A 15681-nucleotide genomic window follows, 5' to 3' on the forward strand; every position below is an offset into this window, starting at 1 on the left:
TAAAAAAAAAAGTATCTCATGAATAGTCATACATGGTATCAGGTATCAGATAACGGGGCGTTCATAGTAAACAAGCTGGCTGAGTGCGTCAGCGCACAGAGACTATCATGGACATTTTGCAGAGCTTTTTTCAGATGTTATAGTAATAAAATAATGACTTGGATCACATTATTGAGGAGTTTGGTGATAAAACGAGTGATCCGGAGATGATCGATCGGTATGTACGACTATTATTATTATTATTATTATTATTATTATTTATTTCTTACATAGGTGAACGCTATAGCAAATAAAAGGGTGGGGCGGGGCTGGAGATGCCTAGTGAGTGCTTTGTTGATATGCAGGGCCATTTAAACCCGTTTGACTGTGGAAAAAAATACTTTTAAACAGCGCGTATAAAATTAACAGTTAATAAATGGACTGCAAAGGGTTAATGGCGGGTAATTGCCCTTTTCAGCCCGCAGAGGGCGCTGTTGAACATGGTCTGCCTACAAACGATGGAAGACAGAACCACAGTAATACCAGAGGCGGTACAGTTTACAGGTGCAGACGCACTCACAGGTGCTCAACAAAAGAATAAGCAAAAGCCGAAAGAAAAAAGGAAAATAAAACACAGTAATCAAAACTACAAATAAAAGGTGCTGCATTCGGCAGCTTCACCCCGACTGTCGCTACACGCACAGCCCGGGTCTCCGTCCTACTCTCGCCGCTCCGTCAGCCTGCTAAAAATACTTATGGTGTCTGCCTACGTTTTTCCCCCGCTACCCCTATTCTCTCTTGTTGTGTTCTTTTTCTTTTGGAATTTTCTTTCCCAGCCGTGTCACAGTTCTGGACCAGAGCGTCCACACGTCTCTTAAAAGGGCAGACCTGAGGGAACAGCAGAATATTATTTTATAGGGCCAGCAATCCCCACAAGACCCGCCTCTCAGTCACTCAGAGAGAAGGAAAGCCCACACACCCTCTCTCCCACCTCTCCGTGTCACTGCCGTGACCAACAGGCGGATATTGAACGGCTGCTGCCCTCTTCCTGCAGCACTTTGAATACACCAGAAGAGTCAGCACAGGTCTCCCCCTGCTACATGGCTATAAAACGTATTGAACTTTTTACTTTACCCATAATATTTTGTAATAACCTGTTTTATAATTACTGAAATATAGTCTTATAAAACAAGCAAAATAAATAAACTAATCTTATAGTAAAACAATGAAAAGATTGAAACAGAGATGTACATGTGTACAGTACTTCTAGGAATACACCAGTAAAATATAGCAATAAAAAATGTCAAATTAATGCTGATTTGGGAAAGTAAAATATACAAAATATATTTATTAACAATATGTTACTAATTATTTTAAAACCCCCAAACTGTTGCAGAATTCTGCATATTTTTATGTTCTATTCCTAAAAAATGGCATAGAACTTTAAAAGAAATTGATCAGTAAACAGGCATGTGTGATTAGCATCTGTATATCAAGCAGAATTCAGCAGGACAAAAAATACTGAGAACTAAAAGCCTGTTTGACATTAATCTATTTTTGGGTGGAGGGGAGATCAACCGAAAAATGTAGACTTGCTCTCAGTCAGTGAAAGCATGCGTTTGTGTCTTCTGTAAATTTAACAAGTTTGCTTACTATACCAGAATCTAAATCATTAATGTAGATTAGGAAGAGCATAGGACCTAATCCTGATCCCTGTGGTACACCACTGGTTACCTCATTCCATTTTGAGGTTTCTCCTCTAATCAGTACTTTCTGTTTTCTACATGTTAACCACTCCCTAATCCATGTGCTTGCATTTCCTTGAATCCCTACTGCATTCAGTTTGAGAATTAATCTTTTATGCGGGACTTTGTCAAAAGCTTTCAAGAAATCTAAATAAACTATCATATGCTTTGCAGTTATCCATTGTCGATGTTGCATCCTCAACAAAATCAAGCATATAGGTAATTTTCCGTTTTGGATCTTATTATAGTTTCCATAAGTTAACATATGATAGAAGTCAGGCTTATTTCAGTTTTGTTTTCCCTTTTTGTGGATCGGTATTATGTTTGCAATTCTCTAGTCTGTTGGTACAACCCTTGTGTCGAGACTGTTGCATGATCTTGGTTAGCGGTTTGTAAATAACTTCTTTCATTTCTTTGAGTACTATTGGGAGGATCTCATCTGGCCGAGGGGATTTGTTTATTTTAAGAGCTCCTAGTCCCTTTAACACTTCTGCCTCTGTTGTGCTAAAGTTATTTAAAACTGGATAGGAACAGGTCGACGTGGGGCATGTTGTCCGCATCCTCCTTTGTAAAAACTTGTGAAAAGTAATAATTTAATATATTTGCTATTTTTTTATCTTCGTCTATGATTTCGCCATTTGTATCTCTTAGACATTTAACCTCCTCTTTGAATGTTCTCTTGCTGTTATAATATTGGAAAAACTTTTTGGAACTGGTTTTAGCCCCCTTAGCAATGCTCATTTCTATCTCTCTCTCTTGGCCTTTCTAACTTGCTTTTTGACTTGTGTTTGCAGTTCCAAGTACTCTTTCTGTGTACTTTGTTTTTGGTCCCTTTTTAAACGGTCTGTAAAGTGCCTTTTTTCACTGAAATATTTTTTTTCATTGATCTGTTAAACCATTTTGGCATTTTTGTTTTAGATTTGTCTACTTTTGGGATGTAATTGTTTTGCGCCTCTAGTACTACATTTTTAAAAAAACATCCACCCTTTTTCTGTGGACGTTTTTTCTATTTTATTCCAGTCTACTTCTTTTAGTCTCTGTTTCATACCTTCATAGTTTGCCTTTCTAAAATTGTAAACCTTAGCTTTAGTCATTACTTTTGGGGTTTTAAAAAGCACTTCAAATGAGACCATGTTGTGGTCTGAGTTTGCCAATGGTTCTCTGACCTCTGTTTTAGTTATTCTGTCTTCGTTATTTGAAAAGACTAAATCAAGGCATGCCTCCTCTCTAGTCGGTGCCTAGACAAATTGCGTTAGGAAGCAGTCATTTGTCATTTCCACCATTTCAATTTAGTCTGTCGTGCTCCCCACCAGGTTTTCCCATTTCAAATGGGGGAAGTTGAAATCCCCCATTAGTAAGTATGGCTTCTCCTTTGCTACACGCCTTTTTTTTTTTTTTTTTTTTTTTTTTTATAGAAATGTAGTCGTTGCCAATTATTTTTTATTATTTTCTCCCAATTTGGAATCGCCAGATATTTTTATTATGCTCAGCTCACCGCTACCACCCCAGCGCTGACTCAGGAGGGCGAAGACAAACACACGCTGTCCTCCAAAGCCTACAGTGTCGGAGGACAACGCAGCTCTGGGCAGCTTACAGGCAAGCCCGCAGGCGCCCGGCCAGACTACAGGGGTCGCTGGTGCGCGGTGAGCCGAGGACACCCTGGCCGACCAATTGTGCGCCGCCCCCTGGGGGCTCCCGTCCACGGTCGGCTGTGGAATAGCCTGGACTCGAACTCGCGACGTCCAGACTATAGAGCGCATCCAGCACTCCACGTGGAGCGCCTTTACTGGATGCGCCACTCAGGAACCCCGCTTGGTCTATAGTCCATGACTGTACTTCTCCCACGCTGTCGCTCCTCGCTGTCGTTGTATGAACTGCCTTGCTTTTGTTTGTAGTTCCACCCCTCGTCTCAGCATGTTGCTGAATTTGAATCAGCTGCTCTGAGCTTCAGCTTGTTATCAGAAAAAAACATGCAGCTGTTTGAATGTAAGCTTCAGTAATTTCCCAATTTACTGTGTTTTCAAATTAAAGATGTAATTTCTCCTAACTGCTTCTAACTGCTCTGTACTTTTCCACGACTGTACTTCCCATGCTGTCGCTTCTCACTGTACTTGAAGAATTGTGTGGGATGGGTCATGAAATCAGGAAATGATTGAGCAACAGAGTAAATGTATTGTGTTTCTGAAAATGTTTATAGAGGGTGGGTCTCTCCATAGATCTACTGTTTCAATTGAATCCACTCCACCCCTTTCGCTGTCCCAGAAACGCAGCTTTCCACAGCACCTAGGTTTAACATGACCATTATCTCACAGACCCGACTGAAACCGGCACAAATTCTGAGATTTGCGATAACAATCCATGAAAGTAAAAATCATGTTATGACCCAACATAATGGATGTGATAAAGCACTGTTGAAGGACTAATCACACCTTTGACACTCTCCCATCTCTCCCCTTTCCTAGATGTCACAGTTTATTGTGCAGTGCCTAAACCCCTACAGAAAGCCGGACTGCAAACTGGGCCGGATAAGCAACACGGAGGATTTCAAGCACCTTGCACGGAAAGTGAGGATTTTAACTGTTTTAAAGTGTTTCTTAAATTGATGATATTGATACTTGACTGATTTGAGTGTGATGCAGTGGCTAAGAAAAGAATGTGCCTTCCTGTTAACTTTCTCCTAGTGAGGTGGTTTCTGACTATATAAATGCTTCTAGAACGTGCTGTGTGTTTGTGTGTTGACAGCTGACCCACGGAGTGATGAACAAGGAGCTGAAGTCCTGCAAAAATCCAGAGGACTTGGAATGTAATGAGAATGTGAAGCACAAAACCAAGGAGTACATCAAGAAGTACATGCAGAAATTTGGGGTTGTGTACCGACCCAAAGAGGACCCAGACATGGACTAGCACCTGCTGTCTGTGCTCATAGACTCAAGAGAAATGAGAGAGCACGGGATTCCATACCTGGGCTAGGAGGTATCCCCCTGGGCTGCAATACATCTCCCTCTCTCTTATGCAGGACGCAAACTAAATCACCTCTCCCAGATTCTCCTGGGGAAATGATTTCAGATGAGGAAGAGAGAAAGAGGGATTCATGACAGCTCCCCCTTGTAGACTTGAACAAAGCACCATCGCTTCCAGTGGAGCTGAATTACTGGAGTTTAAGAAGCCTTTTATTAACTGAGCCAGTCCCTGATGAGAGCACATTCTCCCCCTAGGGCAACCACTTCATTTTAAGGAAAGAATTTTGAACTATCGGCAGCATTCTTCTGTTGCTATGACTTGACACAGAGTTACATGTATCCTATACTTGCACATGTAATTCATAGATGTGTGTGTTTGTATATGCAGGTTTGTAATTCACACGCCATAGCTAACACATTGTCAGTGCAGGATTGAGAGCTGTTCTGTTGGCATTAATTAATCAATTACTTATTAGTCATGAGTTTATTGTGAATTATTTACTTATTTTTCTGAAGGGTCAGGCTAAGTATCTTGTAAGTAGGAAAGACATTTCTGTCATTTCAGTAGAGAAGTCTCGTACTAACAGACTCACTTTAATCTATATGCATTTATATCAACTAGGAACCAACTAGAAAATATTCCATTATGTATAAACAGCCATTGTGCTTATAGAGAGGGTTGAAAGCAAGCCAAGCGTGATTCTGTTGACTGCTGCCATGTAATACACACACACACACACACACACACACACACACACACAGAACCAACACCAAAATAATGTGACATAACTAGCCAGTAGAAAATGTATTTTAACCTTCGTAAGGGGGTCTGATAGTTGAAATGTTGACTGACTTGCATCTGCTTCTTTTCCAGTGTGTGCTCTTTAAGCACTATGTGACCGCTCTTGAGACTGGTCTACTGCTGTGTGCGTTTACACAGTCAGCCACACAATGTACGTGACATCACAATCTTGAAAATTGCTTTAAATGGTGATATATTTTCAAGCAATCCAGTCCAAAATACATCCTAAAAACTGCTTTAAAATGGCTTCACAAACAAACATTTGATGGGTTTATAATAGCATTAATTCCCTCCACAGTGGTAATTCCTGTAGATAATTGACCTCGTATTTCCTTAAGAGTACTTAACTGTTGCCGTTGTTAATTATCAAACAGATAATGACCCTTGCGCAGGACATTTAACTCAAGTATTATTACTGTGGCTATTGTGGCACAAGTTAGTGTGCATATTACTAGATTGTGCTGTATTTGAATAATAAGTTAGAGAGGCTATCCTGAAATTTGAATTCTACTTCATGTGCATTGTAACCTTGTAGACACAAACACACACATATAAAATACTTGACATGCTTGCTGTGGGGGAGACTGGACTTGATTCCAAACTTAGTGCAAAATAAAGAAGGTTCATTTCTGCAGAAGCCAGTCCTATCTGCTTCTGTGGCTGGCAGGGGGATCCCAGACCTCCAGTTCTTTTAACTGCATTAAACTATAGTTTTCATAACACATGTATTATAATGTTTTAACATATATGAATATATTGATACATCTTTTTTTCCTGTGTTTTTTTTTTTCCCCCAAATAATGAGAATGTGTCCTTTGTAAAAGAATGGTGTTTCAGATTTTAAAATGTAAATATATAAAAAAAAATAGTAATAATGAAATTAGAATAAAGTGAAGTCTTGTCAACACTCAGTTGTGTATTGCTACCAGGTTAGAGTCTGGTGATGCCCCACTCCTACCATTTCAAAAAGTTACAGCGTTTTGTAATAACTGCTTTTTGTCATTTTGGTTTTGTTCCAATTTTTACTGAAAAACAGATTTCTATGTACAAAGGAGACTCTCCTCTTCTCCCGTGTAAGTATGGTGCGAGGATATTGTGTAAAATCTTTTAAAAGAAAATAAACATTTTTTTAAAAATGAAACATTATGTAGTGACTTTCTGTTGGTGGCAATCTATTTAAGGCTGCTCTTAAAGGACCTCTTTCACATAACACCCAGGAACTATGGCTATGACCTCTCAAATGCTTCTGCAAATCACTTTGGCCTCAAGGACTTTCAAAGTTGGGAGTGTAGAACACTTTTAATTTGGCTACCAGAGCAGGGTTGGGGTCAATTCCTTGTTTTCAATTCCATTTCCTATTACTTTTTAAAATCAGTTCCCAGTTTCAATTCAGATTCCCTTTCCCTTTTAATCAATTTCAATTCAAATTCCTTTTATGACATATGCTTTATTGAGCAAACATATACAACTTGTCAAACAGATACAATTAAAATACAAATGTATCCAAGCAATTCAACTTGCTGTTACAACGAATAATCATGAGCTGCTGAAATTTAGTCTGTTAGGTTACACCCTTTATGGATGGAAGATTTTCCCTGCAGTGCTGAAACGCCCCTAAACAGGTGCTGATGAAGCAGCTATCACCTGGTACTTGCAAGCCAGCTTTGTCAAGGGTAGGGTACCTGTGTCTTATCCTTCCAGAAAGTGAGTGGCTCAGAGTCATGTGCAACAGTTGCCTGAATTAGGTAGTCTTGAACCTCTGGGTGGAGAGTGGAAGGAGTCAGTGCTGAAACTGGGGCTAACTTCCTGCTGCTCATGAATTCCGTGAGCTTCAGTCACTTTGCAGGTGGAGATGGAGGTGACGACTCACTAGAGGATGTAAGAGGGCTGATAGCTGACGCTTTGCTGCTCAGAAGGTCCCTTGCACCAATAACCTCTTCCTCAGTGCACCAGTCTAATTTTAAGCGAGGATATAGGGCTGAAGTTCTCCAGGGACTCATAAGATACAAGCCTCTTCTCCACAGCAGCCTGCCAGCCTTGCCCTTGCTAGTATGTTGCTGTATGTAAAACTTGGCTTTGGGAAATACTTATTTTAATGGAATCATTTGTTTTCAAATAAAACCAAAATTAAACACATTTCCGAACAGCCATACAACATGCAACTTTTGAGTTACAAGGATCGGTATACTGTATGTGACATGGAGAGAAAAATATAAGATCCATAACTTTAAAACAGAAATGTGCTAAATTACATTCTATTTATGGATTCGATGAAAATTACCCTAAAAAATGTTTTCATGGTCAGAAAGCCTGTATGGGTCTTTACAGGCTATTCATACAAATGCAGCACAACACTTGAACATGTAACCACAAAGAGATACTCATTTTTGGTTTCATCCAGCCATCTGATTTTTAGACCATCAAATGGAGTGGATTCAAGATTAGCCCAACTCCTAGTTATCTGAAACATATTTCAGAAGCATCCGCATATTTTGGTTTCCACTGTAGCAGTCTTTGAAAAATGGCTGTTGATTATAAGGAAATAAGACAAATGTTGCTTAAATTGAGACCATTCGGCCCATCAGTGCTCTTCCTGTGCCAAGTAAGCTGATCCCAATCAGTGGACAGCGATAACATGGCTTGGTAACACATTTCAAACACCCACCATAAATCTGTCTCCACACAATTTCTAACCGTTTCCCCTGGGCCTGACCTAAGGGAAATTGATAAAGGATTGCTGTGAGTTGCTAAGTGGCTGCATTTTTAAATGTCAGTGATTCAGGTTTTTCGTCTGTGGAGCCACCATTGCTCTGTCTGTGTGACGCTCGTCTGTTGTGCTGGGTGCCAGCAGGTACAGGGTAAGGTTTGCTGAGTAGAATGGTGCTGCTAGAATGCCAGTATCTGTTGAAAATGTAGCGCTGCTTTCTTCCTTCAAAGGAGGAACACAGCTGTAGGAGCCAGCTGTTGCAATTTGAGATGGCCATCATGGGCACAGGGAGAGGCTGGGAGGTTGCCTTGTACAGCTGTGTTGAGGGTGTGGGTGGGGCTGGAGCTCAGCCTGAGTGGGGCAAGTGGAAAGTGCCTTTATCCCAAACCTTGTCCTCGATTAGACAGAATACAGCTCAACCTGCTGGTATCCCATTTGGGCTTTCCCAATAGGAACAGGTCACTTAAGCATTTGTATTGTGAGGGTAACTTCCATATTTACATTATCAGGGTAACCTCATTGACACTTAGTCACAAGATGGTTCCTGGAAGAGACAAAGCTACTGCAGGTTGTAACCAGCAGGTGCTGTAGTAATAAACAACCTCTGCATACTGTAGTGTTGCTCTTCCTGCGAGTGGTTCTGGGAGCCAGTTCCCGGTATTCCGATGCCTGCTCACTAACTGTGCATCTTCCTTGATGTTTAGGCTTACAGTATATTGTGTGTGTGTGTTGTAAGGCTATCTCTACTGATGTCCTTTATCTAGTGTGTGCTAATGGACTCATATCACTGTTAGATGGCAGACAACATGGGCAGAGCTTTATAGCACAGAAGTGTAGTTTAAGTCATTCTTAGCAAAGAAATACAAACAGAAAGAGGGAAAATGTTAGCACCATGTTTAAACAAGCTCAGCCTTGCTTAACTTAATGAGAGGTGATATTTATCAAAAGATTATATTGTTTAAAGCTGATGCTCGCATTAAAAAATGGATGCAGGATAGGAAAGATTACCTTAAAATTAGCAAAGTTGCACAAGTGGGCCTATTGTACATAGGATTTGATCCTATAGGGAAAAAATCAAGAATGTGGCAATAAGATAACACGAACTGTAAGTGCTCTCTTAAGAGTAGAACGGGAAGGGACCCTTGAAGAGCACATCATAGAATCCCCAATTTGATAAAAACAATTTGAGACGAATGCAGCAGTGTTTTTAAGGTGGCCTCAGGGACGTGGTCATTAGGACCAGTGCAGCGTTTCCTCGCTCCTCTGGGAGCACAGTCAGCTCAATGGCTGTTTGTTTAAAGTGGGTCACGGCAGGGGCACCACTGTGACTCGTCCCCAGAGTGGGGTGCCAGATTTGAACATTTAAAAAACAAAAGGCTTTTTTTCTGTTCTAGACCTTGGTGGGAATTTCAGATAAGCACTTGACCGTGAACATAAGTGTTCTATTTTAAGGAACAATTTGTAGCTTCCTGTCTATTCCCCAAAGGAACACCTCGAGCAGTCAAACCAGACCGAGGACAATTTAAAGGAACACTTCATACTCTATGAATTTGCATGATATCTGTTTATTATCCCATGATATGTGTTCTTCTTTATCATTGTTTAGTACTGTTTTTTGCATTTCGTCCTGTATACTGGACAATCAGTTAAATTGTCCAGATGTAATTTTGATCAATAAATAAATAAATAAGGTAAGTTGTTCTTGGAAAGGGGTTGGTCAATCTTGTTTAAGAATACAAAAGGGTTAATAAAGACAGCAACAGATTTCACCTTTTGGATTCTCTGAGCAAGCCTGACCAAGGTGGAATTCAGTTCTCCCCCCTGAAACACCTAAAATGTTCTATTGTGAATCCTTAACAAACTCACTGTTTCAAGTCGGAAAACGTTATTGGTGTATATTATGCTGATAGTCCAAATCCTTTGCTTGCTAAAAAGGAAACCAGCACACTAAGGGCATCTGAATCTCATGTCTGAGTGGCTGTCTCAAATGCATCTCCCAGGCTCATCCCACCGGGGTTTGATTGAGAACAGGTAGAGAGAGTAAAGTCTACGACAAGGCCATTTGAATTCATTAGCAATCATTATTTAATTTACACATACACACGCACATGTCTGTGTGTGGTGTGTGTGTTGGATTGTGCGCGGCAGGACAAACTAAACCTTGGCTCTGATGTGGAGAGGGTGTGCCTGCTGCTGAAGCAATGTTGTGGTATGGTTGCTCCACTGTGATTTTCAGCTGGCTCTCAAATTTAAACTCCAAGTCACATTTCCTCTCAGGAGAAAACATTATTATAAACAGTAGCTCACATGGTGGTGTCATATGCCATAAAAAAACACATTAGAATCACTGGTAAACAATAACATTTTAAAGGGATTTTTTTTTTTGTCGTCAAAATGTCACCCTTGTTAGCAGTCCTTACAGTAGTTGCTATCCTTGCAGCAGTCTCTTCTTAAGCCCAATTAGTAGCCTTTCCTGTGGTGTATGACCCTGTGAAAGCCACACTGTTCATCACTCCCTAATTACAGCTCCTAAAATTTCCGGGTCACACACCTGCCGCCTCACCTCTGAACCCCCTTGACTGATCCTCTCATGGCTCCTGAGTGAGTAACGGCCGCTACCCCTTTATTTAGCAAAAGCCTCTGTCAGTGTTATTTATTAGCAGGCGCTTAATAAAGGTTCAGATACAGGCAAGGGAGTTTGAAGTGCAGATGGCTATATCTGACACGTTTCCATTAAAATAAAGTCTGTAAAACTCATTCTCATTTCGTTCCAATAACAAAGTGGGACTGCTACCAGTTCCATCTGCACTCTAGAATCCCATCTGCAGCTGGACGCAACCTAAAGCAAGGTCAAAGAATTGAATGTTTGTTGGAAAAAAAAGCTCAGTCGGACAGTGAACAGGAGTCAATTTCACTTAAATACAGTGAGTTCAGTCTTGAGACTAAGCATGCAAATATCTGATTTGTTCCTAGAGAGGTTTTCCATTATTTGTAATTATCCACCGGCATGTTTTCATTTGTGCATGTTGATCATATCTTGGTAATGGGTGCTATAATGGCTCCCTTCTTGCTACAGTCTATGCCAAGGTATAGCCAGCCTCAGCAAGTTAGTCCCTTATATCTTTCTCTGGCAGCATTACAAATATTTATTTAAGAACCCGTAGACTTTTAAAATGTTTTTTTTATTGTTTCATTTGGCAGCTGTCACAAAGTTTGTCAAAGAGAACGTTGAGTACAACCCAAGTTGCCGTTCCAAAAAAAAAAGAAAAAAACGCATACATTAAAAGAACGTGTTTTTTCAAGATATAAGCAGCAGTTTGTGTGCTAGTCAGCCTGTTGACAGGGAAGGGTGTGCTTCAGGAAAAACAGCTTCTGTCCAGCAACAGCACCAGAACAAACACAAGACCTTGTGACTGATGGCTTTGTGGATGACGTCAGACCAGAAAATGAATGAAAAACAGCAGAATGAAAGTGCTGCTTGCATGGTTTAATTATAAATAAACAAAATAAAAGGTTTGAACAAACAAAACAAAACACTTTTGTAAAGAAAAATGGCACGTTCGCCAAAATAGAGACAAAACACAAAACAAAGTGAACACTAAATCAGCACGAGTAGCAATTGTTTCCTTTCAGTATTATTATTTATTATTATTTATTTCTTAGCAGACGCCCTTATCCAGGGCGACTTACAATCGTAAGCAAATACATTTCAAGTGTTATCTGTTCTTGCTCTTTCCTCCTCTGGACAACCCACCCCCAATCAGCCAATGCTGCAAGTTTATATACATGTTTACATACCGTCTCCAAATTAATAATAAATTAATCAATCAATCCGGAGACGGTCACATTCTGCACAAGTTTAGCATGGATGGGGAAGTTTAACCAAAATAATTAGCATTACCATTTTACGGTAATTGTTCCAACTTTCATTCATTATTATTTTTATGTGAACAACTTCAGCTTTCAGCATGCTTAGCATTGTGATAAATAATCAAAGCTGACATAACATTACAAATGACCTGAGCCTACATTGGATTCAGTACACATGGAAAAAAAATATTTCTATAGCTTCTATAGTAAATATTTCATTTTTCAGCTGTGTCACCTGTGGCCTTCCCATCCGCTTCTCTTTTGTAGTAAAACATGCATACACACATGTTTGCATTCCTATATTTGTGGGGACTTCTCATTGACTCTCACTATATTTTTATTTACTATTTCTAACTCCAGTCAGACAAAACTCCACACAGTGTGAAAGTCAACAACAAACTAAATATTTTGGCACTTTTTAAATTTCTTTTGAAGGCATATTTAGTTCTTAAAAAGGTGTTTTACAAAGTGATGACATCCCCACAACGTCGTTTTTTCATGAGTTGCTATCTTTGTGGGGACATTTTCTCAGATTTTGTCCGCACATTGATAGTAATACCTGCCCACACACACACCACACCACACTGCACTGCACCACACCCACACCACACCCCACACCCCACCCACACCCACACAGTACTCGGAAGAGAATCCTTTAAAAACGCAGGTTATAATTAACCCCATTCCTGATCATTAAAATCTAACACTAAAAGCACTTCAGAGCAGACTATTGAGGAAATGATAGGTCAATGGCCAGTGATCCCATTAGCCAATTGCCTGAAAGATGGTTTGTAATCCCTTGGTTCTAAGTCTCTACAAACCAAAAGGAGATACTAACTACAACAAAACCCGCCAATCTCTGGTGACATATCAAGAGGTCATCTTACAACAGCAACAGAAAGCGTTGATCAGGTTTCACATATTACTTCAGATTAAGGAGATACAACCTGAGCTGTTGCTGCTGTGTTTTTTACCATGTGTAGAGTGCTGTGTTTGTTTATTAATGTTAGTTTGTCTGTTACTTTATTATTATAGTTAATTAACATACACTTGCCTATTGCTTTTCTCTTTAGCCCCTTTCACACTGGCACTCCTACCAGGGACTGCACCCGTGTTCTGGTTACCCGGGTCACAATCCCACGTAGTGTGAAACCACGTACCTTGGTCATACCCAGGTTAACCCGGGTCCCAGCGACCCACCTCAGGATATGGGTTGACAAGCTTTGACCCAGGTTGAGCGACACAAAATGCTTGATGGCTGTTCGTGAGCCGACGCAATAAAAATACAGCACCGCATACGTGAAGGTTTCACTTCCGCAAGGAACATTTCTGTTTATTCTGTTTAGCCATATTTTTGTTGATTGAGACACAGCATGAGAAAGATTGCAGCAGGGATGAAGAAACATTAGCTCTAATCAACATCTGGGCTGACGGTTCAATCCAGAGAAGCTTGGATGAAAGCGTCAGTAACAAGCTGCTTCCAGGGCATTGATACGCGTATTGTGCACTTGCGTCTGTCACCAAGGTCAACCCTGGTTTATCAAAAACAGTGTGAAATCGCATAGCCGACCCTCATGACACCGGGTCCTGACCCAGGTAGGTTCTGACCCGGGTAGAGCATACCAGTGTGAAAGGAGCTTTACTTCAGTTAATGTCATATGTTGATGCACATGCGTCATGACAAGTAATACATATTTATTTATTTATTAATTCATATTGTGTCTGGTGGTCAACTCCCTCTTAGAGAATACTTCGCCTAAGAAAACACCCCTTGGGAAGTAAGCAAAGAGTTCTCTTAGCCGGAGACTACTGTATTGCAGGGCTTTTAAACATGTATATCAACTTACACACACACACACATACCACAGAAACAGCAGTACAAAAAAAAATACACCTTAAGACTTCATTCTTTTCCCAATTTGATATTTATTTAACATGAAATTAACCATAAAAAAGACCTTAACATGTTCAGACACATTTACAAAAAAAAAATATATAATAATAATTTGAAAATATCAACTAAAGTGTAAGAAATCAAGATAAAAAAAGAGAATTAATGAATGAATGGAAAGAACAAAATAAAATATATAAAACGAAAGATAGAACCAGAGGGTGGTGTGCAGAGATCTGTGGCTAGGCTTCAAACCCTGAACAGCACGGGTTCAGAGGCTGGACAGTTTCTATACATTTCTATGTGTACATTGCATACATTAGAAATAGCTCATGGGTTTCTTGAAATGCCCAGTGCACCCACTATGGGTAGCGCTCCTTGCAAGTTGATAAGGTATGCCAATGGTATCTAGAACTGGTTACAATTCAAGGAGTCAGTCTGACTTTAGTTCACTCTCTGATTGGGCACAGGGTGAACACTGTTGTGTTCAGGTTAGGTTGTATCACATAAAGCATTCTAAAACACTGGGCTTGATTCTCAAATATGTTTACTCCAAACTGTCATACGATTCCTTTTTAGCATACTTTCAATTTTAATACAAATAAGCAACAACTTAAGACAAGCCCATAAATGCTCTGAATTGTTTTTGCTAGTTTGGTGCATTTGTTTCTAGGAAAAAAAAAGTTGTAAAAATTACTATTTGAAGTAAATATCTTTGAGAATCTAGCCCATTCTCTTGAGGAAAGCAAGCCCACGCAATTCATAGAGCATCTTAACACCTGAGGTTTGAAAAATGTAAACATATTTATACATTTATAGAATACAAAACGATAGCTCAATTTGGAGACAACCTCTCCCTTTCCAGCGGGCTGCTGTTTGGTTCCAGATACGCTGTGACAAGAGGCACTAGATCACACACACACACACACACGTCAGGAAGCGTCTGAGCTGGGATTCGAACCAAGGCGCCTGGTCCCCAGCTCTAACCCCTGGGCCACACTGTCTCAAAGCATTAAGTTTCCATTTTGTTCAATATGAACTAAGCTTAATGTATACCAGACTAGAACACATCCAAGAATATTATCTAATGGAATTTTTTACGTAGCACACAGCGCCATTGGTGGACACATGCTGTAACTGGATATTCCCTTCAAAATCCATGCCCCAATCTAAATATTTTGCACACCTACTGCAACAAAATGACATTTAGCTTGACTGTGTGTTGTACTTCTGACTGCCCAACCAAGATTCACAGGACTACAGTCCCAGTGTATTGCCACTTTGTTGTCTGACCACCTTTGAATTATCCATGTCTGTTCTTCAGATTCCCCTGGGTAACTGACCAGCTGGAATCCCAGGTGCCCAGGCCAGTTCGTGGCAGTTGTCATTTCTCTTTCTGGGTTTCAATATTGTTCTGTGGTTTTAACTAGGATTACCTGGCAATAGCACTAACAATACTGTTAGATACAGGGCAGTGGGAAAATGGGAGTGGAAAGTAAGTGAATGCTTCATTCCTTGTGAAGTTTGGTCCATTTCAGATTTGCTGCTTTTTCTTGGCAATCATCTTCCGCCAGCAGCCTCATCAGATGCATTGGCTTGTCACTTCAAAAGGCTGCACCCCGCTGTTCAGTTTCTCAAGATTCAAGGTGTTTCATTTCTCATATTTCTAACGCTTCAGACCTCTAGTCATTTGGATTTCTCTCTGGGAGATATGCATATGTTAATCC

General features: G+C 40.2%; 1 protein-coding gene across 6 annotated transcripts in view; it reads left to right on the forward strand.

Annotated features, from left to right (window-relative positions):
- The window catches only part of LOC117394754 (histone-lysine N-methyltransferase SETD2-like), a 131938-nt gene extending 125311 nt beyond the window's left edge, over positions 1 to 6627 (forward strand). For all 6 annotated transcript variants that reach the window (XM_033993275.3, XM_033993274.3, XM_033993273.3 and 3 more), the window contains 2 exons: positions 4187 to 4288; positions 4467 to 6627. In XM_033993275.3, coding sequence (XP_033849166.2) covers positions 4187 to 4288; positions 4467 to 4628 — 264 coding nt within the window. In that variant the 3' untranslated portion in view covers positions 4629 to 6627. The remainder of the gene's footprint in view (positions 1 to 4186; positions 4289 to 4466) is intronic.
- Positions 6628 to 15681: the final 9054 nt, after the last annotated feature.

Source organism: Acipenser ruthenus, chromosome 3 (genome assembly GCF_902713425.1).
Source record: "Acipenser ruthenus chromosome 3, fAciRut3.2 maternal haplotype, whole genome shotgun sequence".
NCBI lineage: Eukaryota > Metazoa > Chordata > Actinopteri > Acipenseriformes > Acipenseridae > Acipenser > Acipenser ruthenus.